We start from the raw sequence: 27,532 nt of genomic DNA, 5'->3' as shown, positions 1-27,532 counted from the left end.
ATTGTTTATTTTGCAACTGTCCGTACAATGACTAATCTACAGTGGGATTAAATTAAAGCACGAAAATATTTTATATGAATTTATTTCATACATTATCAGATAAAAATTGTCCGCTCAGCGGAAAGGTACACTTGGACATAATAATAAATTACTTAAGCTAAATCAGTCTAACAGTCGCGCCAAACGCGGGTCGTCTTAGTCTAGTATCACAGATGAGTAGAGCGGTGGGTCGAGACCGAAGGGACAAGCGCGCTCGCGGCAGCGGGGCGCCAGTCGCCGGGGGTCACTCCTCCGACGCGGAGGAAAGCTGTGTGCTGCCGCCTGAGCTGAAGGAACTGCGGCACGCGCTCGTTTCCGATCCGTTTCCCGGACCAGAAACGCCGTTTTCCCCACTTTCACCCCCGTCGCCCCCTGGCGTCAAAGTCCGTAATAAATCTAACGCAGCGCGGGCGCGCTGGCCATCAGCAGCTGCAGCAGAAGCTGCACCTGACGGTCGATCCCACGCGCTCTTCTGCGGTAGTAGCAGACGTCGAGCTTCTCGTTGTACGCGCCGTGAACGCAGTGCGAACAAAAATGGCGATACCGCTGAAGCCAATAACAGCAACGCTAACGCGGGAGTCCGTGCGCCAGCTGCTAATCCTGGCACTGCAGCAGACACAACAGCGGCTACCGCATGTGGCACATGTAACATCACTAACGCACCAGTTAAAAGTCCAACTCGAGCTGCACGAGATTCTTCCCTATACCTAAACAATGAGGCGTTCGAAATTCGACAACGGATTGACGTAATTCTGGATCCGTTATTCGAAGGCGCGGATGTACGAGATTGTACAGCAAGATGCGGCGCCGCCAACAACGGCGCGGAGCTTACTGCAGGTAAACCTTTTCGTAGATCCTCACTTGATTTGGCCTCTTTTCGCGCATTCCGAAGACTCGCAACGGATGGGCAACGAACAGGACGTTCCGGAGGTAGAAGAAACGGTCCAAACTTGCGATCAGTTTCCGTGACATTGTCCGGCACGTCGATTTTTAAGGTGAGTCCTTCGCCCTCCTCAATCAAGTCTGGCAAATTCACATGAGGTTCATGTAGTTGCAGAGCACTGGCTCCATGTGCACGCGCTCGTAGACCAGATGATCGCGCTGCTCTATATATCCTCGCATACATGACGCAAACTACAGACACTGGCGCGACAATGCCAGCAAATAAGTACACGACGTAGTAGGCGAGCTCGACTCCCTGGATAGCGGGCTCGAGCGGATAATAGTGCCGCACCACGGCGATGGCGGCGCGAACAGCTGCTGCAACGGCAGCTGCAAGCCAAGTAACTGCACACAGGGCAGCAGGCCGGCGCTGCAACAGTCGAGTGTGGCAACGCAGAGGATCCGTGACAGCGTGGTGCTGGTCCAGCGCAATAAGCGTGACCGCCAGCAAAGCGACCAAACTGCACGCCGAGGCTGCGGCGTCACCGGCCTCCACCCAGCCGGCCTCCTCGTTCGCTGTGTGCTCGCCGAACAGTGCGGGCGCGAGGAGGGAGGTTGTCACCAAATTCGTCGCCAATAGGTTAATGACGAACCTAGAACAAAAGAAAACACTCATAAGTAAAGCAATAAACATCATAAACGTAACGCGAGGTCGCGTAACGCGTTCAGTTGAGTATACTGTTCTATAAACGGTTTCAAGTACGCAACAGAAGCTTGTTGCAAAATATCTACTCAAATCTTTCCTTGAAGTATAATTAATTTTACACTAATGATGATTTATAGTTGTAAACCAAAACTGTTCGAGTTAGTTCACATTCTACGTTTAATTCAAGCGTCGTTGTAATAACAGAAATGTTTACAAACAAAGGACTACAAGAGTCTACATAAATATACTGAAAGTAGAAGGCATGCTCGCATAACTATGAATATTCGAGAAACCACATAAATAGTACACGATATTTGACAAGTGGTCAGGGGGGCGTTCGGACACACCCGTGTGTACTCGATCGAAGGAACGGGACACGTATTTCTTGCGTCAGCATCTATTTCATTGTCCTGTCACTTTGTATGTTGTAACTTAGATGCGGTAGATTGTAAACATTGGAACATGACTTTCGTAAAGCGTTGCAGCGCTACCGAGTAATAGTATTCACGTGCTATTTGCTATTCCGGTCTCAATTTCAAATGTTGCCCTCAAAATGCGTCCACGGGTCAAGAGAACGATACCGCAGAATATTTCTTTAAGACTAAAACAGTAAACAATGCTTGAACAATGGGTTATATTGTATGCATACAACGTTCTAATAAAACGATAAGGAATGGAGGGCATCCAACGTTGATAATTAATATGTACTTTTAATTGCTATTTATTTAACTTATTATGCTTTAGCAACATGTCATCACTCTGTCTATCGTTTGTCTATCGTTACGTGTTGAAACAATCCCAAAAAATAGTTAACATATTTCAATTCGTATTTGAAAAACGAGCTTTTTTGCGTTTATGGAGAATAAAATTATTTGCATATTTTAAGGTTAGCAACACTAGAGGTCGCAGACAAATTTCGAATGTATATATTATGGTTTAAGATAGCTAGTAACGTCGATATTTTGTTTCCAAAACTGTCTGTGCCCAAAGATCTTGCCACAAATAAAGCTAAAAAAAAAACTTTTTTTTTATTTCATTGGTCCAATCAATTAAATCCAAAGCGTTCCTTTACCATTTATTTTTCGGATAAAATTATTAAATAATACTAAAAATTTTTGAAATTGGAACTGTAAATTTTATAAGCATTTACTTAGTAAATATATATTCAGATTTATTATTGTTATCTATTGCAATACCAAATAATATTATTTCATCATCTTATTGAGGAAGATCTCGTTGAAATTTATTATAATCGAACTTTTTATATAACGTGCTCAAGGTAAGGTTATTCTGAAAACTGAAACAAACATAACCTCCAAAGTGTAAATTGACAACTATATTATAGCAGCGTTCATTTTAACACTTCTTTTTTTTTTAATATTCTATTCGGGTTCTGACCGCGACAAAAGATTTTTATTTTGTCCGAAGTTAGACGTTAATATTCGTGACCATGGAAAATGGAACGGTCGAATATTTGACCAAAATAAGAAAATTGTTGATGGTCACAATGACGTGATGGTAATTCCTTGGCCGATTACAGAACCTCAGGATCTGCGGTGTTATATTATCGCTAGAGCAAATACAGTCCTTAAAGCTCTTTAAAACGAAAGTGTGGCATTCACTTTAATTTATTTATATCAAAAATAAATAAACATTAATATAAGCTGTATTCTTAGATATATTCATTGCATTATTTATTTTTAATTTCCTGGCAACGATGACAAAGGTCGTCTATGATGACGACTTCTTAGCGTCGTGGTTGAATTTCTTCCAGATTATTCCATCATTAACATACGTAACCCTTGCAGCTGATGACATTGCCGACACCAAGACCTTCGAGCATACATGATATATTTGAAAAACAAATTGTTCATTTAAAATTGCATATATGCACAGCGCATACATTTCTCATATAGGCGGAATCAGTGCTCAGTGCTCGAATAGATGAATACATCTGCTGCCAAGGATTCCAGTAGTTTAGTTTCAATCAAAACGCGCCTTGAATATATGTTACATATATATATATATGTGCACTCAATATCATAGCTGTTTCTAACTATCAAAATAAAGAATATAAATCTTCTATGTGTATATTGTAATGAACTCTTCGTTAACGCTTTCGATTTTATCTTTTGGGTTTGGTTGATGATTTAAACTGCACACATCACATTCGCATATAACAATAGATATTCAATTTAATTTGGATTCCAAATTTAAAAAGCTTTTTTTACTTATAAAATTTGTCTAGTATAATGTTTATGCGCAAATTATTCAGCGAGTGTATAACGAAAATATACGAATAAAAAGATGAGTAAATAATCTTAAGATGACTAAATAATCTTAATATTATATTTTACATTTCCATTGATTTTATATTAAATTCTACACAACATCTATTTATAATTCCAACGATAAAAAACTGCGACCAGTCATAAACAAGTCTAGTATTATTCCAAATTTAAAAAAAACTAAGTATCGGATGTTATTAAATAATTTAAAAAACAGCTACAACTATAAAAATATTAATTTTACGTCACGATTCTAGTAAAGTGTGTCAAAGACTCCACGTTTATTAGTTTCCTCTTAAAATGATTCTCATTTTTTTGACGTCTGAAGTCCAGATTGCTATTGAAGTCGTGTCTTTCTTTTATAGCACAAATAATTTACAACCGCCGTCTTCGAGAAGACTATTTCGGAACAAATCTAAATTACACGCGAAGCGAGGCTATTTAAATTTCTATATATAATCTGACATAATTATATTTTTAAAATTACATAATATTTTAATAAATTATTGCTTTGGTATATAGATTATAATATAGATACTCGTTATTTTTTAAAATAAAATATGTAGATATATGATAATAGAATTGTTTATGGCGAGTAGTCAACATTGCCCATAGACAATAGCACCGTGAGGAATGGCATATATTTCCTGCATACCAATACGCCAAGAATATCGGGAACTACTTATGTCCCTTTTATTACACTGGCTTACTCAGCCTATAATCTAAAACTCAATAATACTGCGTATTATTGTTTATTGTTTATATTAGTGCAACTATTATAAATAATGTCATACATCACTCTATTCTTACACGAGTCTATGGTGTTTTCGAATTACTACTGAAACTCGAACGTAAATGATTTCAATTACAATTGCATGATAGTAGTGTACATTGAGTAAATATCTGAAGCTCGTACACAAATCCGAGTTTACGAGATTCGTAATCTTAAACAAAAACAAGGTCGGGGAAACCCAACGCAACTGGTACGACATTATCAAATCGAGTGTTCTAATATTCGCGATCAAAACAAATGACTACGAATATTCTTAAAAAAATGTATTTTTGTGAAATACGTCATTGATACGATTGAGACGTGAATGAATGAATAACGTTCTTAACAGAGTTAGTGTTACGAGATGAATCTTCCCTATATTAACAATGATGTTTTATACATTTTCTTCTATATATTATATAGGTAGGTAGAATAAAGTGGTATGTCTGCCTGTCAGTATCCCACGGATATACAAAGGTCCTCTAGGAGATTTTTTTCACTACATATTTCGCTTCTCGCTTTTCACTTTAGTTTCCTACTCAAATGCAAAAGTGAATAAGGACAGATTTGGCGGGATGTCAAATACAATCGTGTTTCCTCAAAAATCACTCAAACTGGTTTGAATCGCAATTTTCAAATCACAACTGACCACTGAACAATAACGGCTATACACATGTATGTATTTTGGAAATTTACAGATTGTTTTATAGCGTTCATAGAACTAATTACCATATTAGCATATTCATAAGCGATCATGACTAGTCAATGGAAAATGTTCAAATGGTCTGTACTGCTTGTACATTAGGTAAAGGATTCCGTGCAATTCTTAATGACCTATCCTACTTTGACGCAACAATATTTATGTATTTAGATACAATGTCGCAAGTGTTTTTATGATTACGTATTCTATGGAGCATTACGTGTCTTAACTGCGTGTACATTTATAATTATTTATATATACTATGGAATAATTTGAAAATTTGTTCGAAAAACATTATCAGTTGTATTTTAAACTTTATTGATTAGTCTATAAAGTACAATTTCTAATAATCGAAATTATTTATGAATATAGCTTCGGAAGATACGATATATTACATTAACAGCTGTAATGCAATTCGATTAAAAACTCCCTATATTCGACGATGAGTGTTTAAATATTTAAAACGAACGGTGATACGCTATTTTGATTCGTGTATCCTGTATATTAGGAATATTATATTCAATGCCGTTTATGACGTTCTTTTTTTTTTTTTTTTTTTTCTCGCTGGAAAAACGCATTACGCGCTTCCCCCACGTGATGGAAAGTGGGGGGGTGTGTGGGACTCCCCGGAGCCCTGGACGCCGAGTGCGCCCAAGTACGCCGGGTTTACCCACTAAAAAACCAGCGGTACCCTCTCCGTCTTTCGATGGACGCCACGGGATCGCTTACGCATGCTACCGTGACGCCCTGACGGTCGGCCCACCTATGCGGGCCTCTAACACCTAGGGGTGATTCCCGGGGTACTGGGACCCCCCTAGTCCCTGCGGCGCCTATTGAGGCGGTGGGAGAAGGTGCGCGTAGCGCCTTTTCCTCCTCCCCGGTCGTCTTCTGCGGAGCGAGTCAGCGGCGGCACTCTCTTCCCGCTCCCGCTCCGCGGCTTCCTTCTGCGACATGACACTTTCGCAGAAGGAGCGCATCTCTGACCAGCACATCTCGCTACCGAGCATGGCGTTGATGATGCTCGGCAGCGAAAGGTCTCCGCCCATAGTCGCCGCAAGGGTGTGCCTCTGGGGCCCCCACGCAGCACACTCGTACAGGGTGTGGTACGCCGAATCCACTGGCGCACCACACTCGTGGCAGCAGGGTGACTCCTCCCGCCGCGCTATCCCGTGCAGGTACTTACCGAAGCATCCGTGTCCAGTAAGTACCTGCGTCATTCTGTACGACAGTGTGCCGTACTTCCTCTCGACCCAGCGACTCAAGTGGGGACGGATCGCCTCCACTGTCGCTAGGCCTGCCGTGGGTGACCCCAGATCTTCCTGCCATCGGACGATCAGGGCTTGCTGGGCTAGAGCCCTGATCCGCCCTATCTCCGCCGACCCTGGACATTCGCCGCGGTCCCTCGCCTCGACCCGGAACCGGTACACCTCCGCGAGCACCTCCGCCTGGAGCTCCCAGGGCGGATCGCCCGCGAGAAGTGTCGCCGCAGTCCACGACACCGTACGGTACCCTCTGATGCCTCTCACCGCTATGACCCTCTGCGGCTTGCGCAGCAGGGCCCGATTTTTAGCGGTGAGGGCATCTATCCAGATCGGGGCACCGTAAAGCGCCATCGACCTCACTACGCCGGAATAGAGACGCCGGCATAATGACCCCGGCCCCCCCACATTCGGAAGGAGGCGACCAAGAGCGGCGGCGGCGTTGATGAGCCTCGGGCCGAGTTGGATAAAATGCTGCCCGAAGCTCCATCGACCGTCCAGGATCAGGCCCAGATACTTCATCTGGGCCTGCACCTTGATCACCGTCCCGTGGACGGTGATACTCGCACCTCGTGGGGGTCCTTTCCGTGGACCGTGGAAGAGGAGGGCCTCCGTTTTGGATATGGAGACCCTCAAGCCCAGCATTTCCATGCGGTTCACGGTGAGAGCCGTTCCGACTTCGGCGAGGCGAGCCGCCTCCCGGAAGTCCCGCCCAATCGCCGTGACGAGGGTGTCGTCAGCGTAACACAACACCCCCATCCCGGGAAGGACGGGAGCCCGCAGGAGCCAGTCGAAACCGACATTCCACAGAATTGGACCGAGAACCGACCCCTGTGGAACGCCGCAGCTCACTCGATGCCGGATGAGCCTCCCATCGACCCCCGCCCAGAGGATCTCCCTGTCCTGGAGGTACGCCTCCAACAGCCTCCTGAGATAGGACGGCACCTCATGGTATCGAAGTGCCTCCCGTATAGTCTCAAAGGGGAGACTGTTGAAGGCGTTAGCCACGTCGAGCGAAACCGCCAAGACGACTTGCCCCTGGGCCACCGCTTCCGTGGTCCGAGTCTTCAGGGCGTCCAGGGCGTCGACCGTCGACCGGCCTGCCCTAAACCCGTACTGAGCCTGCGAGAGACCCGGACCGACCTCCTCGAGGTGCTGAACGAGACGGGCTGCGAGGATCTTCTCGAAGAGTTTTCCAGTCTCGTTCAGCAGCACGATTGGCCTGTATGCCGAAGGGGAATCCAACGGCCGACCTTCCTTCGGCAACAGGACCAACTTCCCTTCTTTCCAAGGCTTCGGAAACTGTCCACTGCACAGACACTCGTCAAACAGCTCCCGAAGCCTTGCACCTAGGTATTCCAGGGCGTCGCATAGAACACGCCCAGGAACCCCGTCCGGACCCGGCGCCGTCTTCTTGGCCTTCAAGCGACCGAGGGCCATCTCCATTTCCCGCTCCGTGATCAATGGTGAAGCCACTGCGTCTTCGGTCACGGAGCTGGGGGCCATCTGTGGAGGGACATGCTCGCCTGGGTGGGGAAACAGTTCCCCGACCAGGCGCAGAAGGAGTTCCGGCGGCAGCGTCTCGGGCCGTTTATGACGTTCTGGCATTAAGACCGTGTTCTTTCTTTCTGACATTAAGTAAGTGTTCCAAGTTGGTTTTCGAGTTTAATATTACATAATAATTCATCTGTTGTCGCGAGAAAATTGCTCATTGTAATACATTGTTTAAAACGAAAATATAATTAATCCACGTACTCAATTATTAAGTAGTTGTCACCCGCAGTTGGACGTTTTCCATGGATCATAAAAAAAGCTTGCTTAATTTTTTTTTATGGTATATGTTGACGGACGAGAATATGGGCCACCTGATGGTAAGTGGTCACCATCACCCATAGAGAATGAACCTGTAAGAAATATTAACTATTCCTTACAACGTTAATGTGCCACCAACCTTGAGAACTAAGATGTTATGTCCCTTGTGCCTGTAGATACACTGGCTCACTCACCCTTCAATCCGGAACACAACAATACTGAGTACTGTTATTTGGCGGATGAGTGTGTGGTGCCTACCCAGACGAGCTTGCACAAAGCCCTACCACCAAAAAGGTACGAATACTTAATATGAATTTTTATCCAATTCGGTTCAGTAGTTATCCGTTACAGAGTAACACATACAGATAGGAAGACAGGGTTACTTTATTCATTATAATAGATAAAACTTATTTAGGTAATTACAAGTCTGAGAAACCATAGATAATATCTACATTGTTATGTCCAGCCTTTGACATTTTTAATGTAAAAATTGGTAATAATGAAACTTTCCATGACAACACCGTAAGTGGCTTAATGATGTATTGTTTCGAATTTTTAATAACATTATAATAGCACCATTAGCGTTTAAATAGCAAGAGTTTGTTTTAATGGGACATCAAATGGTCCGTTTCTCATACGAGGTTAAACTAGATTTAAACTATTGAAATTGGCAGACGTGTATATGTTAGGAGAGTCGAGATGGCCCAGAGGTTAGAACGCGTGCATCTCGTCCTTGGAGTTCAAGTTTGCTTTAAAGCAAATTTCATCAATTCGGTTCATTGGTTTGGGAGTAAAATAACTACAGACAGACATAGTTACTTTCACATTTATAATATTATAGTATAGATTATAATATAGTCGCAAGGCGACTGGCAGGAGCTAAATGCGAATAGCCGAAGATCGATCACTGTGGCTATTGGAGAGGCCTATGTCCAGATGAGTAGGTATAGATTAAAATTCATTGTAGTGTTAGACTTTATTAATGTGATAAATCGCGGTAATGATAATGTCAATATAAAGGAAATAGCTCAAATGGTAGAGAAGCATTTCTGAACGAACACGTTTATTTATAAGATTTACAACATTTTGATTACTTGCATAAAAACTTTTTGTTAAATGAAATTGATGATATTCAACCTAACCAATTTTAAATAAGAAATTGTCAAGCACAAAAATATTCAAAAATTGAATAAATTATCAAGGATAATAGGACTATATATGTACAACGGCGATCCTTGCCAGCCTGATCGTCACCACAACAATGAATCGCTTATCAATCCATCAATCGAAACGAACAATAGTTGACGCATGCGCACTAAGGCCATTTAACACACGCACTTAAATTGCAAAAGGTTAAAAGTATAGGAAGGAAAGGTAATTTTACATTATAAGTAAGGAAAGAAAACATCCAATAATATTTAATTACTTGCACTTAATTTGAAATGACACTCAAAAGTTCCGCCAGACTGTTGTTCCGTGTGAAAAGCATTATGACATTTTAATTTTGCATATGGCAACATTTTACCGTTTATCAATGGAGATATCAATAATTGACAATCTTTTGAAACGAGAGTGATCTTAAGAACCTTCTTTACTACTTACTATATATGTTTTATTGGTTTACTAGCGCCCCGGCTTCGCACGGGTGAAATACTGACACTAAATATGCAACAGAATTTATTTATTTATCACATTACAAACTTCTACAATTATCACTATTTCTTTACTATATTGTCCATGTATTATATACAGAAACCTTCCTCTTAAATCACTCTATCTATTAAATAAAACCGCATCAAAATCAGTTGCGTAGTTTTAAAGATTTAAGCATATAAATAATATAGACAGAGAAAGCGACTTTGTTTTGTACTATGTACTGATATACGAACGTTTTTTTTTTTCGAAGACCTTTTGTCGATAAGAAACCTTTTTAATGAGCAAGATTAACAACTTAAGTTATGCAACAATGAAAATATTATATATTAATCCTCGTTCCACGTTGTTTCATAGCGTGTAGATTAATAGCGTTTCAAAATGTTTCTAATTAGGAAACAAGATCCTTGTTCTCGAGTGGGGCATAATAAAGTCCAACGAAGACTTTTCCCTCCTAAAAGAAACTGCTTCAGAATTCAAACACGATTACTGCGCCTTGCTGAATAAACATTTCGAATCGGCGCCCACGACGAGCAAGGTTAATAAATCACTTTTTAAAATAAGCTTGTTTTATTTGCAACTATCTGCCTGTGACGTTGTACGCGCTTGAATTTAACAAAAAAATATTATTAGTCTAAGTTAATCTTTATTATATCAGTTATCTGCCAGTGAAAGTCCCGTCAAAATCGGTCCAGCCGTTCCAGAGATTCACCGGAACAAACAGACAGACAAAAATTGTAAAAAAAAATGTTATTTTGGTAAACGTTTAAACATACATATGCATTGAGTAAAAAAGGACTATTTTAATATGTATTACAAACAGACACTGCAATTGTACTATATGTACATATAGTATGTATAGACAGATATCCCCGATGCTCACTATCCTGTTTCACTCAGCCGAAATGTACACTGGTGGATCACTGATTCCAGGAAGAAAAAAGAAAACGAACAAATTTCACGTTGCTCATGATAAATCATAATAAAGATGATGGATTCTTCATGAGTCCCAACTGGAGTCAATGAACTTTACATAAGTCAAATGGAAGAGAAAAAGTAAAAGTTCCTTCACCTTCCTAATATTTATTATGCAATTACGGGAATGTGCGAAGTTTCCCTTTTCCCTCGACCTCATTTAACGAACTGCCTGTTTATCTCTTTCTAACAACGTTAATGTAAATGAGACAGCGAAGTGCGAACACTTTTTAAGTGTTTACGATATTGGACCACCATTGCCTTCGAATTTATATAATTGTCTGGAGTTTTTTAAAAAGAGAATGGAATTTAAATGATAGAAAGTAAAAAAAACAACTTTTTTTATTGCGATTAATATCAATAGACTTTAACACTTTTGATTTTAATACAATTTTTTTTTTTTAATAATAGCTCTTTGCATGGCAAAATGCTGCACAAATACAGCCACATGGTATTGAAGATATTTAATTCAATGAATAATACAATTAAATTTTTGGAGTCGGACTTCAACAAACAATACAAGCGTATCTTTTGTTTGACGTTTTCAAATATATAAATGTATTTCGAATACAAATCATTTTATACGACGCGACCTTCCACGGAGTGCTACGTTGAATAATGTAACTGATATAACTCGAACGATTTAAAAATACACACCGAAAGTGTAACGAGCTTTTGTGTAATCGATATTCAATTTGTCTGTATTATTATGACATTGGAAATTTTCGAAATCGTACACGTCGCGAGAGATTCTCGGCTGTTTAATTAAAGTTATTGAATAGAAATGACAAGTGACTGATGCTTTAAGATTTAAGCAATGAACCTTTGACATTAAAAGATAGATAGATATAATCTCCGGCTTCAGTATTTCATATTGAAGTTCATAATGTTATTACAAATGTGAAAGTCAGCTGTCAGGTCTATGAAGTCGATTTCGTATTTAGTCTGTGAAGCAACTTTAAAAAACAAAGAACAAACTTAAGGATATTTTTAACTTTTTAAGAAAAAAATAATATTCGAATTCCGAATAACAATAGAACTTGGTGCTAATTTCGAACACAGTAAAAAAGTTACATTTTACGTGATTTTTTTTGATGGGACAATACTTATTTTCGGACCCGTTTACGCGTTTTATATAACTTCTGATTGGTACGAAAATCCCACAATTGTGACGTAATTGTTTCAGTGACGTCATATTGTTTATTAAAACATATCAACAAGGATAATTGTCAATCCCATTCATGATGTTACAGGGTAATGAATGTGAGTAAACGAGTCAATAATTAATTAAATTAGGCACAAAACATACTTAGCGTTATTAATTAACATACTTTGTTTGATTACTCTACATAAAATACATACATACTAAATTTACTTTTTTTATAAAGTATTTTTTTAATTGTAACATAAAATTCTGCTAAATATTCAATCGCAGCCCTCATATCATGATGAATTGAAAAAAAAAAAACATTGGACGTAAATTTATTCGAGCTGTCAAAAAAACGCGCGTAAAAAACGCTAAGACAGATAATCAAGGAAATACCTCATTGATGTTAAGTCGTAGAGCGTTTACGGAATAACGTACTTAATTGAGTGGATAAAGGTTTATGACGATACGACACGGGTTGTATGACTCAATATGACGCGTCTTCACGACTGGACAGTTTGGATTTATACTCCACTATATATTTTGTCTGATACATGATTCTTCCTTATTGTTATAGGGCTCTATAAATGTTGTTTAGGGAGGAAGGGTTTATTTAGTATTTCCTATGTCAAATTAATTGTGAAATAGAGAAATCTGTTTTTAGCACAATGTAAAGGTAAGTAACGGCCAGCAGATAGCCCACTGCTGGGCTAAGACCTCTCCTTTTGAGCTACGAGAGCTTAATATTCACTAATTCTAACTTGGTCATCTCAGCTCTTCATCTCAAATCGTTAACAATGTGTTCATAATTTATATACAAGGGATTAAATTAGGAATTTTAATTTTCACTATCATATTCACATACAACAATAATTATGTTAAATACTCAACTTTTTTATGTATTTTTCATGTTTCATTAAAGTTTATTGTTAGTCTTGAATCTAGCATCCGTCGTTTACTATCGATAATAATTATTTTTTAAACAATATATAAGATTTGATTTATTTATTACTATTTTCTTATTCCACGATTCTAATGCGTGCACAATGCCGGCCATTGTTTTGGAAGAGCCATTGTTCTGCGCGTGCGCAACCAAACAGTTCAGGTGTATTACAAGTTTGAGGAACTGTCAGTGTTTTTATGAGCGGATTTTGAATGAGTATGTTATATAATGTCTAACTGTTTTGTTTAAGTCACTTTCTTTTAAGATAGTCGTTATATACACTTATAGACACTTGGTTATATGTTTTAATGAATTGCTCTATTATATATTAATTAAAAAAGCCAGTGTTATATTTAGCAACTACAAAAGATAGTAATAAAATAAATAAAGAAAAGTAATTCAAACAACAAAAAGAGCAAAAAAGATGAACAGTTTTAGAAAAATTAATAAATTGTTAAGTTAATCTACGATTACAGTAAGGTGTTAACATACGAAAAAAAGACCAACCCAACCGATTTCAGCTGCAGCGGTTAAGCGCATAAGTGTGCAAGGGACATTATTATATGGCCACTAATACTATTATTGACAGGAGAATACAACCCCACCTGAATCTATTATTGAGAATTTGAGTACAGTTTTACTAAAGAGTTTTCACTATATTTGTTTATCAGCTAGACTTGAACCTAAAACTCGGAATCTGCGACCTTATATTTCACCAACAAGGCAGGCAAATTGCCTACAAGAAATTCATTATTTAATAAGAAAATATGATCATAATGATTTTCATTAATTTGAAATTGATGGATTATACTTAATAATAAATATATCTAAACATTGATTGATGAGTAAGTTGTAATGAATAATATGTATTGAAATTACGGAAGTTATCAATTTAATTATATTCTTATAAATAATATAAATGATCGAGAATTGTTTTCAATTTTATATCTTATTACAAGTAGCTTGATGTATTGATAAACTAACAGTGCGGTCTGTCAAACAACCGATCTAGCTGTCAACTGTCAACATCGGTCAGACGTCAAAACTGACAGTCATTTTTTTTATTGTTATATTTTAATGTATCGGTATTATGTTAGACGTATCATTTGTATGATCAAGATTATATATGTATTAAATTTGATGAATTTGATTTGACGTTTGGAAACCAACAAACCGGATTTTTCCGGTTTCGTTGAAAACGTCAATTGTGAGTGTAAGTAACCTTTTGACATCGCATAAATATTTATAATAACGAAAACTATTGTTATTGTGTTTTTATTGTAATAAATTCTCTAATCAGTCAAGAATATATGAATATTTAATTGAATAACGCAACCCTATCCATATGTATGTACTGGTAGATGCATTGACCTTAACCTGAAAACAAGTACGTCTCAGGTACATAATGAAACATTGTGACCTAATTTAGTGTTGAGCTTTAAACTAAGATAACAATAAATACTTCAAAGGTTATTTGGTTAGATTTTATTTTAGGAATAAAATCTAACCAATAATGTTGGGTCTTGAATTATTTAAAAAAAAAGAAAGATACATTTTAATTCTTATAGACCATGAAACTCGATATTAGATTTAAATAAATAATATAATTATTTAATAAATATAGCTTGAATCGTGCAATTTATTTTTGTGTGTCAATATTATACGTATACCACGAATTTAGAAATAAAATCGCAAATTCATTTCGACCTATTTACACAGGTACGTACGTAAACAGGAACGGACAGTTAATGCCCTAGTTTAGGTGACGAGGGATGTAAATTATTTTGCGGTATAAACTTTCCACGAAATGTATTTTTTTTTAAATAATGACAAACATCAAAATCTCAAAGACTAAAGATCGTCATTTTTTATTAATAAATATTATAAGTCGCCATCTTTGCGATAGATTGCGTACCCGAAATGTGAATTATTGACGCAAGTGTTTATATTTTATATTAAAAGCAAGTAGAGCATATTTCGCTAATGAAATTATCCTTGAAATTAACAATGTCATCACGCTTTAGATTAAATGTTTAACGTAACACTACTTTTACATTTATTTATTCGAACATTTAATTAATATAATTTATTTTACATAAGAAGCTGAAAATATGTATTGCATTGTTTGAAAACGTCACTGCTTTTTAGCGAAATAGTAATAACTTCTATTGAGCCTTCCAATGAAATCGAATGTTATAATTAATTTCAGTTTCGCATTATATATGGGTCATGGAGATATATAACACGATGACATCAAGGCGAAACCAACCTGGCGTGTGGCTTGTCTACTCATTCTTATCGTTAATTATATTTTGAACTAACCGCCCGTCCCGGCTTAGGGATAAAATTCATTGCAATTTACCTCTCCCATTTAAATAGCCATTCCATATCAAATTGTATTTTAAGAAAAAGAACTACTACGTTTTTTGACATTTGGCAACATTATTAATTCAACAGTCAACACTTACATGATTCAAAAGAACTTCTATGAACTTATTTAAATATAGAACATCGTTATTTTGTTTTTTTTTTAATGGTTTTTAATTTCTTTGTTTTTGTTTGTACGTAGATTATTGTTGATTAAAAACAAACTAATGTCACTTGTAATTGTTACAAAACCGTTTGCTTTTAAACAATGCAGATTTGGTAACAGTGTGAGACAATAGTTTCTTAGTTATGAAATGCGTACTACGTTCTACGTATAGTTATTGCTAACTAAAATATGCTTCAAAAGAACCAAGCTCTTATATAGGCGTAAAATTTAAAAATAGAACAATATTTACTCAACTAGAGCGAATCTGTTACAGCAAATTTGACAAACAGAATCGAGTGACTGTAAAAAATGAAGTTCGCGGACAAATATTATAACGGAACAAAATTTATCCAGAATTCTTTTTTTAAATTATTCTTGGCACCTGCAAATGGGTCACCAGATGAAAGGGTGATGATGAACTAGCTGTTGGCATTTAAAAAAATATTAACCACGTCATCAATACCTGCCAACCACGATATTCGCTATATCCCGTCTATACTCGTATTGGCTCGAACGGTTCCACATGAGTAATTTCACACACGAGCTACGCGTATTATTTTGAAAACGATATCTTACTGGTATTTACCGATGTCTTATTCATACAAGTATTTGTTATTTACTGTATGACATACGCGCTACTTCCATTGAAAATTCAGCGAACGATTCGATGTAAATAATTACAGAGTTACCTAAAGAGGCATAATTTAGCTGTGTACTTTTTGCGTTTATTATAAAACTCACCATAATAGGCCTTAATTAAGTTGCCATAAAACTATGAAGTTCGCATCTTGAACCATATCTTGTGGGCTATATATATAAATAGAGCAATTTGTGTTACATTTAAGTCAAATTTGTGCTTGACGATAACAGATCAACGAACAAACTAATCATCACGCTAAGCGGTCGTAATCTGAGCTCATACACGATTGTATTAATAAGTTCGTCTCGTCTTAAGAATAATCAGAACTCATAACACACGAAACCTGACACATGAATCTTAACATGTGTCTCAGGTGCAAAACCCCACTTCAAAACCCATAAAAAATCAATCCATTGTATATATGACGTGGTTTAAAACAGTTACAATTAGGAATATAAGTAAATATAATTCCACACTTGTTTCAAATCAATTAAAATATATGACGTCATAACCATACACCACCTACACGTGACAATGACTTATTCGTAATATGATCGCTCTTGATTTATCTGATTAATAGATATATCGCTTTTGGCTCAGTAATTTTAATATATATGAGAAGAAAGTAAACAGCTATGGTTTGCGTACAATTTATCTTCGGGGCGTATGTATAATTATCGACTTTATGCACATTAAAATTAAAGTGACTTATCTGTGGAACTGGCTGGATCTTTTTTGTAATATCATACAATAATAAAAAAAATTACTGCTTCTAAATTTGAATAATTTAATTAAAAACCAATTTCAGATTATATATTCATAAAACGCTCTGTAATACCGTAATTATTACATCACTTACCGATCATCATAGAGGCGTGTGATCATGAATCACATACCATAAGCTTAGGATTAATACACTATCTCAAATATATACCTAATACGTCAGATTATTTTTTCCACGCGTGCAGCTATTTTCTTATTCGCAAATAAATTAGAATTCGAGATTCGTTCGAATTTTAAATTCTGCAAAATTTCAAATATTCGATATTAAAAAATAGATTATGCTTTTTCAAAATTAATTGCTACTATCTGTAGTCAAACATATAGGATAAAAAATAACAACAACAGCCTGTAAATTTCGCCCTGCTGGGCTAAGGCCTCCTTTGAGAAGGTTTTAAATATACTCCACCACGCTGTTCCAATGCGGGTTGATGGAATAAAAAATAAACTGAAGTTTAATTAAGGCAAACCATAAATTTATTTTAAGTTTCTAGAATATTAAAATTTTCAAGTTTTTAAACCAATATTATTACTTTTAAAGCAATATTTAACATACATTATTAATTTAATGTTATATTCGTTTCATTTTAACGATTTCATTGAATTACTAAAGTGGTTTAATAATAAATTAGTCATAAAAAATATAATAAATTTAACGATACCGTGTTTTTCCGAGATATTTTGTATAATTTTACAATCGAAGGGTTTTGACACCAAATAAAAGCAACTTTGCTTTACTATATATACTTGACTTTATATGCTTGAACCTGATCGATACATAATATAGTACAAAATTGCGTAATCAAAACTCTTCATATACGAATAAAAATTAATATTTCTAATCAACTTATAAAGCTGCTAATTTATAAAACATTTTGTTATTTAAAATGGAGGTTTTGCATTTCAATTCCTTCTTTTTTATTTTACACAAAAGAGATAGATATAGCACAACCCATATGATAGAGCGAGATAAAACATCCAAATTAAACGGCATGGCGTTTTATCAAACACTTTGATAGACGCCAACTAATTGTAAGTTCGTGCAATAAAACTATTACAATATGCATTTGTTAGCAAAGGTAATAATAAAATTATTTCTGCAAAGATAATTAACGCCTACTTCCTACGTTTAACTACTATTCATGGTCACTGTTACCTTTAAACTTGGTTTAGTAATCCGTATAAGAACAAATTGTCTTCCCTCAAATTCTTTATTTAGGTTGCTACGATCCTATATTAATTATAAACTTACATAAATATATTCATTAAGACTTTTTAAAGGGTGAATTCAGTGCCAAATGTCATTTATTATTATGTCATCTGAAATCTAATATGGCGGATGACAGTTGTCATTTTTAAAATGTAAAATGACAATGATCGTATTTTTAAGTTTCAATCCATTTTTGAAAGTTTCCGTGTCATTATTTAATTATAGTACGACACAACATAAATGTAGCATCGTCAATTTAAATAAAACCGATTACTGCCGTTACAAAAAATAAAAATAGGACCGTATCGCGCCATTCGTCGCTATAGATTCTCGCGTCAGTCGCGACGTGTCAAATTGACGAATATATTCGACCATATGATATCACAAGTTATTCCATTTGTGTGAAGATCATATTCACATAAGAAATAAATAATGATAATTTGGGATAGCTTTTTCAATTCTAATGTGACCAGTTATATTTTGCCGATGCTACATCTAAGTTGTGTCGTACTATAAATTTAAATTAAATTATTAGAACTGTTTCAGTCGTACGAGGTATTTTCTTGAACTATTTGCATTATTAATCTATAAGACAGGACAAAGAGCTATGAATTATCTATACAATATAATAATAGTAAAAAAATCGTTAAAGTGTGTCCGTTAACAATGAAATGAATTATTTAAAATCCAACCATTTGTATTGATTAAATTCTTAAGAAAATATATTTAATGATTAACATAAATTACAAGTAATTTGTAATGAATTTTAAAATCATTTGTTCTGCTTTACAGTTTGGTAATCGCGTTTAATTTTTTTTTCACGACATTTCTTACACGTGCCAAATATAACAACGAAAACTTTTAAATAATTTTAAAAGCCAATTTAACATTTAACACCATGAAATTAGGTTTATTTTAGATTAAAACGTCAGTATGAAAGTCTTTTGAGGATGAAACTTAATGATTCCATATATTAAATTTATTTTGTGTTACCTGTTAAAAAATATCAGCTAATATTTTTGTATATATATTTTTTTATAACCTAACTTTTAACACGAAATAATCGATTTACTGTACAGCTCTTATGAACAATACGTAACCTTTACCGGAAGGCCACATTTAACTCGTTACGGTTTTTTTTTATTTTTATACATCAGTTAATTGAAAGGAGATTGTATATCAATCAAAATACAAGTTTTTCTATAAATAATAAAATGTTATTGTTCTTAATTAAGTTTTCCATCATTCGCATTTTAATTAAACAAATTAAGTTAACCATAAATAAGTGATAATTAATACTATTAATGTATTATTTATCATAACAACTTACTTTAAAATTTTAATATTATTAGCTAAAGTTTTTTTTTTATAATGTACTAAGGTACTTGTAAAATGAGTCGCACGTTTTCAAACCTTTTTTTTATTCATATTCATTCAGGTAACAAATGCTAGCACCGGGTTAAGTCGTGCTAAGGCAAGTCAAGATCAAATCGTCTAATACGTTTCCGTCGTTTTCATATGTAAATCGAGATATACAAATTTCAAAAATGTCTGGTTCCGATAACCTTTGCGAAATAATAAATATGTAATGGCGCGTCGGATTGGCATGAGGATGTTTGCTTGTTCCGTTCACAAGATACTTCATAATATTAAAAACAGATATTTATAATGAGATACTATACATTGATGAGCAGAGATGGCCCAGTGGTTAGAACGCGTGCATCTTAACCGATGATTGCGGGTTCAAACCCAGGCAAGCACCGCTGATTCATGTGCTTAATTTGTCTTTATAATTCATCTCGTGCTCAGCGGTGAAGGAAAACATCGTGAGGAAACCTGCATGTGACAAATTTCATAGAAATTCTACCACATGTGTATTCCACCAACCCGCATTGGAACAGCGTGGTGGAATATGTTCCAAACCTTCCCCTTAAAAAAAAAAAAGGGAGAGGAGGCCTTTAGCCCAGCAGTGGGAATTTACAGGCTGCTACTTTTACTTTTTTACTATACATTATGACGTTTTCCGGTTTTCTAACCTCAAAGCATGTCATTAACGAAATATCCAGTTAAATATATGTAGTTCTAAATTCAAAAATCATAATTGTTATATGATATTATTATTCTATTGTAAGAAACGTTACCACAGATTTAAATAACTAATGTATTATCAGTTGTCTATGGTATTATATTAGACTGTATAATTTATTGTTTAGACTTATGATCAAATAAACTATAGACTGGGAATAGACAATATTGGTGAAAATAATTCAAATTTGGAACACTCTGTTATAATTCTTTCAAATTACAAACATAAAAATCAGTTCTGGCTTGTAATGCCACAATACTGATTCGTAGACGAAAATTTAATGTAATTTAAATAAATCGACAGTTCTAACCATAAAATTTGTTCTCATTACAATGTTTTAAATAAACAATAGGAAGTAAATTTTATTCAAATCAGTGAAAATATCAGTGAAATTAAATATTTAAATGTGAGAATGAAGGTGATTGAACTTTATCGATACGATTTTTTACGTAAAAAAATGGAAACTTTTTTTCATTCACAACATTCGTTTATATTTATTTAATACAAGGACTTAGGATTTCGGTTATTAATAGTTTAGGTATATATGGAGTTTTTTATTGTAATTTGAATTTTATTTTTATAATAATATGACTCACTTTGTCAATTATAACATGTTAAAAAAAATGCCACGCTGCAATGCACATACAGTTTTGTAGTATTAAAAAAATATTTTAAAAAAGGAATTGTTACTTAAAAAAATTTGTATAACATTCCATAACAAAAGTATTTATTCAACAAATCGAATTACGTTCTACTTTTTTTTTAATTTGCGTATAAAAAAAGGCTTGATTTGATTGCCAAAGAAATGCTTTCTTAGCGAGGTATGCGGCTCGAAAGCGGCGCTCAGCTTGTTACTACCAACATGTCATTCATCAATGTACTTTTACCGGATCTATGCAGACATATAGATACATACATAAAAACCAATACTATATTTAAAAAAAAACGAGATATCAGAACTTTTTTGTCATAACATTTGTCAATCGTTTTGAAATTAAAACGACATAATTTCGTTTTAGAACTGAATACTTTATAACTATTTGTTACCAAGTGTCCCATGTGGCGTAACGTTACATTCGAAGATAACATCAAAGAACGAGCAACCTTGTAATATTAAACCATTGTTAAATAGATATACGCACATTCTAAAACAAATGAGCATTTCTTCATGTACAAATTACTATTATTATATTAATTAATAAAACAAGGTGCTTTAAAATATTTGAAATATTTATTTCAAATTTCGAATGCTTGTTAAATTAAAAAAATATAGATAATTTGGTTGCCAGAAGTTTAATTAAATACAATTGAATACAGTTTATATAATTCAAATAAGATCGGATAGATCGATTTTGTCAATGATCGTCCGCGCCCACAATGTTTAGATGAGTCATCGGCGGTTGGGCACATAGATTATAAATATCTTATGGCCGCTGTGTGGCAAAAATCCTACACATTAATTTTAATATAAACGTTGAGAAAGCTGATATTTTGCAGGTATTAATTTTATTATTTTTTATTACGTTATAAATATTTGAGTAATTTATGTATTCCTTCTACCTTTTATGTCGCCCTAGTACTTGCTTTTTTCAACCACATAATTGTTGAAGGTCAATGTTGCCTAAATTAAATATATTTAGTAAGAAATTTCCTGGTTTATTTTTATATTCCAATATTAATCAAACCATTCATTATGTACGAAATGTATATTGTATTTTTAATACTTCTTAATGCTGAATGGAATGAGAACATTTGTCATAAACGTTTCTTTTCTTATTTAAAAAAAATATAAAGTGTGAAAACGAATTGTTTAATATTATTTGTATCGTACTAAGTTTCATTTAATTCGTGATGGTATGTCGTCGGTATTTTTATTTCATTAGAAGACATTCAGCCTGTCAATCATCATTTAGATTGTTTTAAAGTCTTTATTTCTTTTTGTTGGCCGTCTTCGCATTAAACGAAAAAAAAAAATTATAAGGAATAAACTGTCATTAAACACGACGGCCATGATTACGCCTTCTAATACTTATTTGAATTTTAGATTAGTTTTTCTAGTGTATTTTAATTAACAATACATTTTATATAAAAAAGTAATGAATTTATATAATTTATTGTAATGAAATGTCGTTTTGAAACATTTTTTTTTCCATGAACTTGACTTTTTATGTTATTCGACATTAGTAATTCAATAAGTAGTACAATTGTATTTAAAAATTGTATTAATGAAACGTAATGTAACTATGAATTCCTTCCAAATAGACGATAATGTTTCAAGTGGTCTTTAACCCGCGATATCATAGTTCTTGACATAGTTAAATAATTAATACGAGCCGACTGTATCTGCTCAGTGTCTTTGTCAAGGAGTTATGAATTTAATACCATCGGACTTTGTTATAGTTTATTTCCAAAAAAAAATATGCGTGTGACGAAATTAATCTATCATTCCTTTTTTAAATGTTCTTCAAATTACCATTTAATATCTGTATGGAATTAATTATTGCTTTTTAATCTGTCGACCTAATTTTGGCGCGACCTCAACTTGCAAACTTGGAATGGAAAATTTTAAACCTAACGATCGCATACGAATCTACGTCTACAATGTCTGACTTTCTCCATGCCATATAGGAAGCTAAGTTTAATCGATTAAATATAATAAAACACGTCATTTTTGAAATTTGAAATCGATTCGAATCAATTCGAATTGACACAAGTAAGACTAATTTTCTTTTCCTGGAACTGACCATGAATTCGAATGATGACATTTTAGAATGTAATCAATACCTTGAATTCTTATCGATATTCCGTTAAAACAATATCGATTTTTCTATTCTAGGACGAATAAGAATGTCAATATTGTTATTCGATTAATTTCAAATTAAGATTATTCGTCATTAGTCAACACAAGATAAAGTAATGAGGGTTTACTAATCGCTTTGTATATAAGCGATCACTTTGTTATAATGGAAAAAACGAACATGAGTTCCTAACTATACCAATGAAAAAAAAGTACGTCAAATTATTTTGAATATCCTAAATTGAAGTGATAATCTAATTGCTTAAAACGGAAGACATTACTACACATACATATATTAAAAACGAGTTTTGGTAATTTTTTTAAGAACGTTCGTTTTTATTTCATCGATACATAATTCGAATAAAAAAATTACCACTCTAAATTCATTTACGTTATTTGTATTCTATCTTGAAAAAAATCGAAACTGTTACATTTTTAAAATTGATAACTTTTTTCGTCTCGATTGGTTTGCATATAAAAACGAGGACTATAAATCTGGTATAATGTCTAAAAAGATATAATTTTATTGTTTGTTCATAAGCCTTAAAGCTTTACATAAACATTGACTGGATTAAGCCCAGGCGACATGTCGCCATGTCAGACCATCGTTGATCCTACGATTACCCATTTCCATTATAATGAACGCACTCTTAATATCTTGTAATATTCCACTTCTTGACAAAGACATCATCATAATCAAACTAATGTAGAAAACCCTTAACATACAAATAGCTTTAGTTCAGACTGAAGAAACTTAGCATATAAAACGCATACTTTATAATAAAATAATATTTTTCGTGTAAGAATTAAAATTTTCCAAACTATCAAAATATCAATTCTAATTTCAAATTTAGTTTAAAAAGTCTATTTAAAATACATATCTAGAAATGCCTGATGTATCTCATTCGTATAATAAATCACAGGCAGGTTTTCCTCCACATTTGCCAGAACCAGAAGCTAGATAAGATAATTTATTACAGTTACGAGCATTGATCAACTCGAAGCACATTCTTATGCGCACTGACGTGATCATTCTCTAATTATGAAATTAAACATAACGTAACACAATTAGTACGAATACTGTCTTTAGCAATAGAATAGAACTTGTAACTATTGCTTTTAATTAAAACAATAAACACATCGGTTCTACGAGAAGGTAGATGACGGCATTTACGCAAACTTAAGTAACCCTACAACAACAGCCTGTAAATTGCCCACTGCTGGGCTAAGGCTTCCTTTCCCTTTGAGGAGAAGGTTAGGAACACATTCCAGCACTCTGTTCCAATGCGGGTTGGTGGAATGCACATGTATCTGAATTTCTATGAAATTAAACACATGCATGGTTTCCTCACGATGGTTTATAAACACAAAGTAAGCACATGAATATTCAGTGGATTTGAACCCGCGATTAACGTTTAAGATGCACGCGCTCTAACCACTGGGTCATCTCTTCTAAAATTTAATTGTTGTAATATCATAACGAAATTATTACATTTAATTACAATATTGAATCTATATACACACTGAGGAAATCATTAATGAAACAGCTCGGAATGATATAAACATGTCTTTCAAAGTGTGAAACATTTTAAAATATCATCATGAACCATTTTATAATGATATCCCGTTCGAATAAAACGTTTAACACAATTACGAATAAATAATTATAACGTTAATCTAATCTTGCCAACGTTATGTTTAGAGTATTTATTTAATTTGGTTCAACTGCTTTCGTTGCTTGAACGAACGGAAGTTTAAAAATCTACCCACGAGGAACCATTCCATCAGAAGCAATTACCGTGGAACTCCTATTGGCGGATACAATGATTCATCCGATAAACGCAATACGAAGTGTAACATTAAAATAAACAAATAATCGAAAGTTCAAAGACCGTTGACATAGAAAGCAAAAGCGCCTCTTGTATATCTGTTTATTATATGATAATATTATTATGTCACGAGGTACGCTCCGTAATCACTTGGGAGAAGACCTACTAAACTCATAAACAATTATTTCATAATTTCTTTTTTTTAATTAAATATGTACAACTTTTTTATTTGTACCACAGGGTAAAGGCCTCTTCTGAGTTATTTTCCACGCTGATATAGTACACTCAAGATCATTACGTCTCGTCTTAGTCTGAGTAGTGAGTGATAAAGTATTCAATCGCATTAGACTATGTCAATAATAAAATAATAATAGTCACATTCATGTCACAGTTCAAGTAAAAATGTTCTGTTTTTTTTTAATTTACGAAGTAGTTAAAAAGGTTTTAGTGGTAACGACGTTAACACTAATTTAAGGCCGATAACAAAGACGATTCAACGATGTCAATAATTGAAGGCATGTTTTGTCATTGGGCATTTTTTTTCTTAATAAAGTTTTCCTTTATTTTCAGCCAGCTTCAAGTGAGCGGAGTAATGTTTCGTCGATTGCTAACGAGTTTTATTTAACAATTTGTAATTGAGTGTCGAGATTCCGTTATCTGGGACACCGGTCTCGTCTCCTGTGATCTTTCGATTACATTTCACCGCAACTATAAATTTATCTTGCAAAATGTAGACTCAGTATATCTCTTTAATCAATCGCAGATAGTTTAAATTATATAATTGATTTAAATACGGTTTGAACTGTTTGATGTTGCAAAGGAGAAACAAAAAAAGTTCCTCGAAATTCATCCACGAAATTGGACCTTGAGATATATTTCTCTGAAATTGAAACATTTTGGAGCTAATTGTAAGTGTTTTTACTATTACATTTGAGCCCTTTGTTAATCTTATCTATAGCATTATGACGTACTTTTTTTAATCATAGATTATCAATAATCCCTATTTGGAAGGCAACATGGTATACGGTTATTATGCCCAATAAAAAAGTAACAATATAAATAATACCTTTTTACATAAACTTTTAAGTAGAAGTCATTAACAAAACAAAGGATCATTAATCTTTCAAGGATAATAAACTATAACTCCTATTGAGTACAACGAAATAAGAGTTTATGTGAATTACCTTGCTTAACAGTTACATTAGCCGAAAGGTTTTTATTGAGTGTCTTTGAATGGGAAACGGACGATGCGGCGTGACCTTCTTGATTCTGACGAAACGAGTAGAACGGCTTAGTAATTTTTTAACTTAACAACTCTTCTAAAATTGTCTAACTTGATCCAAGAGTATATAAATACTAAGTAACAAAAGTATGTAAAAAGAAACACAAGGAGACCAGGTAGATGGACGGACCGACACTAATGATCTAATAATAATATGGGGTTTGGCTGAAGCCCAACTTGTATAGAATATGCCGAGAGAAAAATTTCGAATCGAGCTTATAGGTTTCGAAGTTTGTTTTGTTATTAGTTCTTTGTTTGACAGAACGTTTATCCTTACTTACGGAATGTGGTTTCTCTGCCTTTTTTGCTATTATGTTAGAACACGACAACTATTTATCTACATCAACATATACATTACTATGTTCTAAATGTGTTTGTATTTAAAAAGTCATGTTTTTATTAAGTTTAGTATATCCGTTTGAGCAGATCATCGGCAATCCACTCTCTCTTATTAGATACGGATTTCTGTATTGCCATCTACGTGGACCTATTACATATCGTTTAATCTATATCATTATCTTTGCATTAAAATTTAGTAACTTGTCCACCTTGATAGAGATGACTATATTCAATGAGCATCCTTATAAATTCAGTATACTAATAAATTTGAACAAAGTTTAGTGAAACTTACCGATTTGATATAGTCCTCAGTCCGGGTCGTCTACAGAATACCAAGAGGGCCAACGAATTGCCCGCAGTCGATACCAAAAACAGAGCAAGGAGCACAATCTCCTCGACAAGCCGGTCTTTTGCTTCCATCCCCTCTGACTTCAACGCTCGTCCAGGAGACAAGAAAGCCGACTGTTCCATACAAATATCATCACTAACACAAATAGCACTTGCACGCAATCTAACACTTAGTCCGTCCGCAACTGCTGTAAAGTTGCGCTAAGTTTAGAGAACACGCTGGTCGAAGCGGCCGCGTCTTTCTCGTTTCACTGTCAGTTGACAACTGGTTACTGGAGTGCGGAGTGGCGAGTCGTCGGGCCGAACGACTCGGAAACGCGTGGCATCCCCACTCCGTGGAGTTTACTTGAACCGATCGCGCGCACACGGGCGCAAGCTTTGTCGTGCCATTCAGAATTCCGTTAAGATTTAAACTTGGAATTGGAACACGGTTATACACATAAATTTTACTCCCGCTAACAAATTTTGTATCTGTTATTCTTTGGACTACACAGATAAATAAACGTATTACA

The 27,532-nt window shown here is 34.9% G+C and overlaps 1 protein-coding gene across 1 annotated transcript; it reads right to left on the bottom strand.

Annotated features, from left to right (window-relative positions):
- Nucleotides 1-66: 66 nt before the first annotated feature.
- On the bottom strand, nt 67-27,306 carry LOC124533053 (D(4) dopamine receptor). The gene is made up of 2 exons (XM_047108224.1): nt 26,965-27,306; nt 67-1,574 (listed from the first exon to the last, which is right to left on the bottom strand). Exons 1-2 carry the CDS (start codon nt 27,141-27,143, stop codon nt 284-286), a joined length of 1,470 nt encoding a protein of 489 aa, XP_046964180.1. The 5' UTR covers nt 27,144-27,306; the 3' UTR covers nt 67-283.
- Between the last annotated feature and the right edge of the window lie 226 nt (nt 27,307-27,532).

This window comes from Vanessa cardui, chromosome 10, assembly GCF_905220365.1.
Source record: "Vanessa cardui chromosome 10, ilVanCard2.1, whole genome shotgun sequence".
NCBI lineage: Eukaryota > Metazoa > Arthropoda > Insecta > Lepidoptera > Nymphalidae > Vanessa > Vanessa cardui.
The sequence above is the reverse complement of the archived record's forward strand: the minus strand, read 5'-3'. Positions and strand labels throughout refer to the sequence as shown.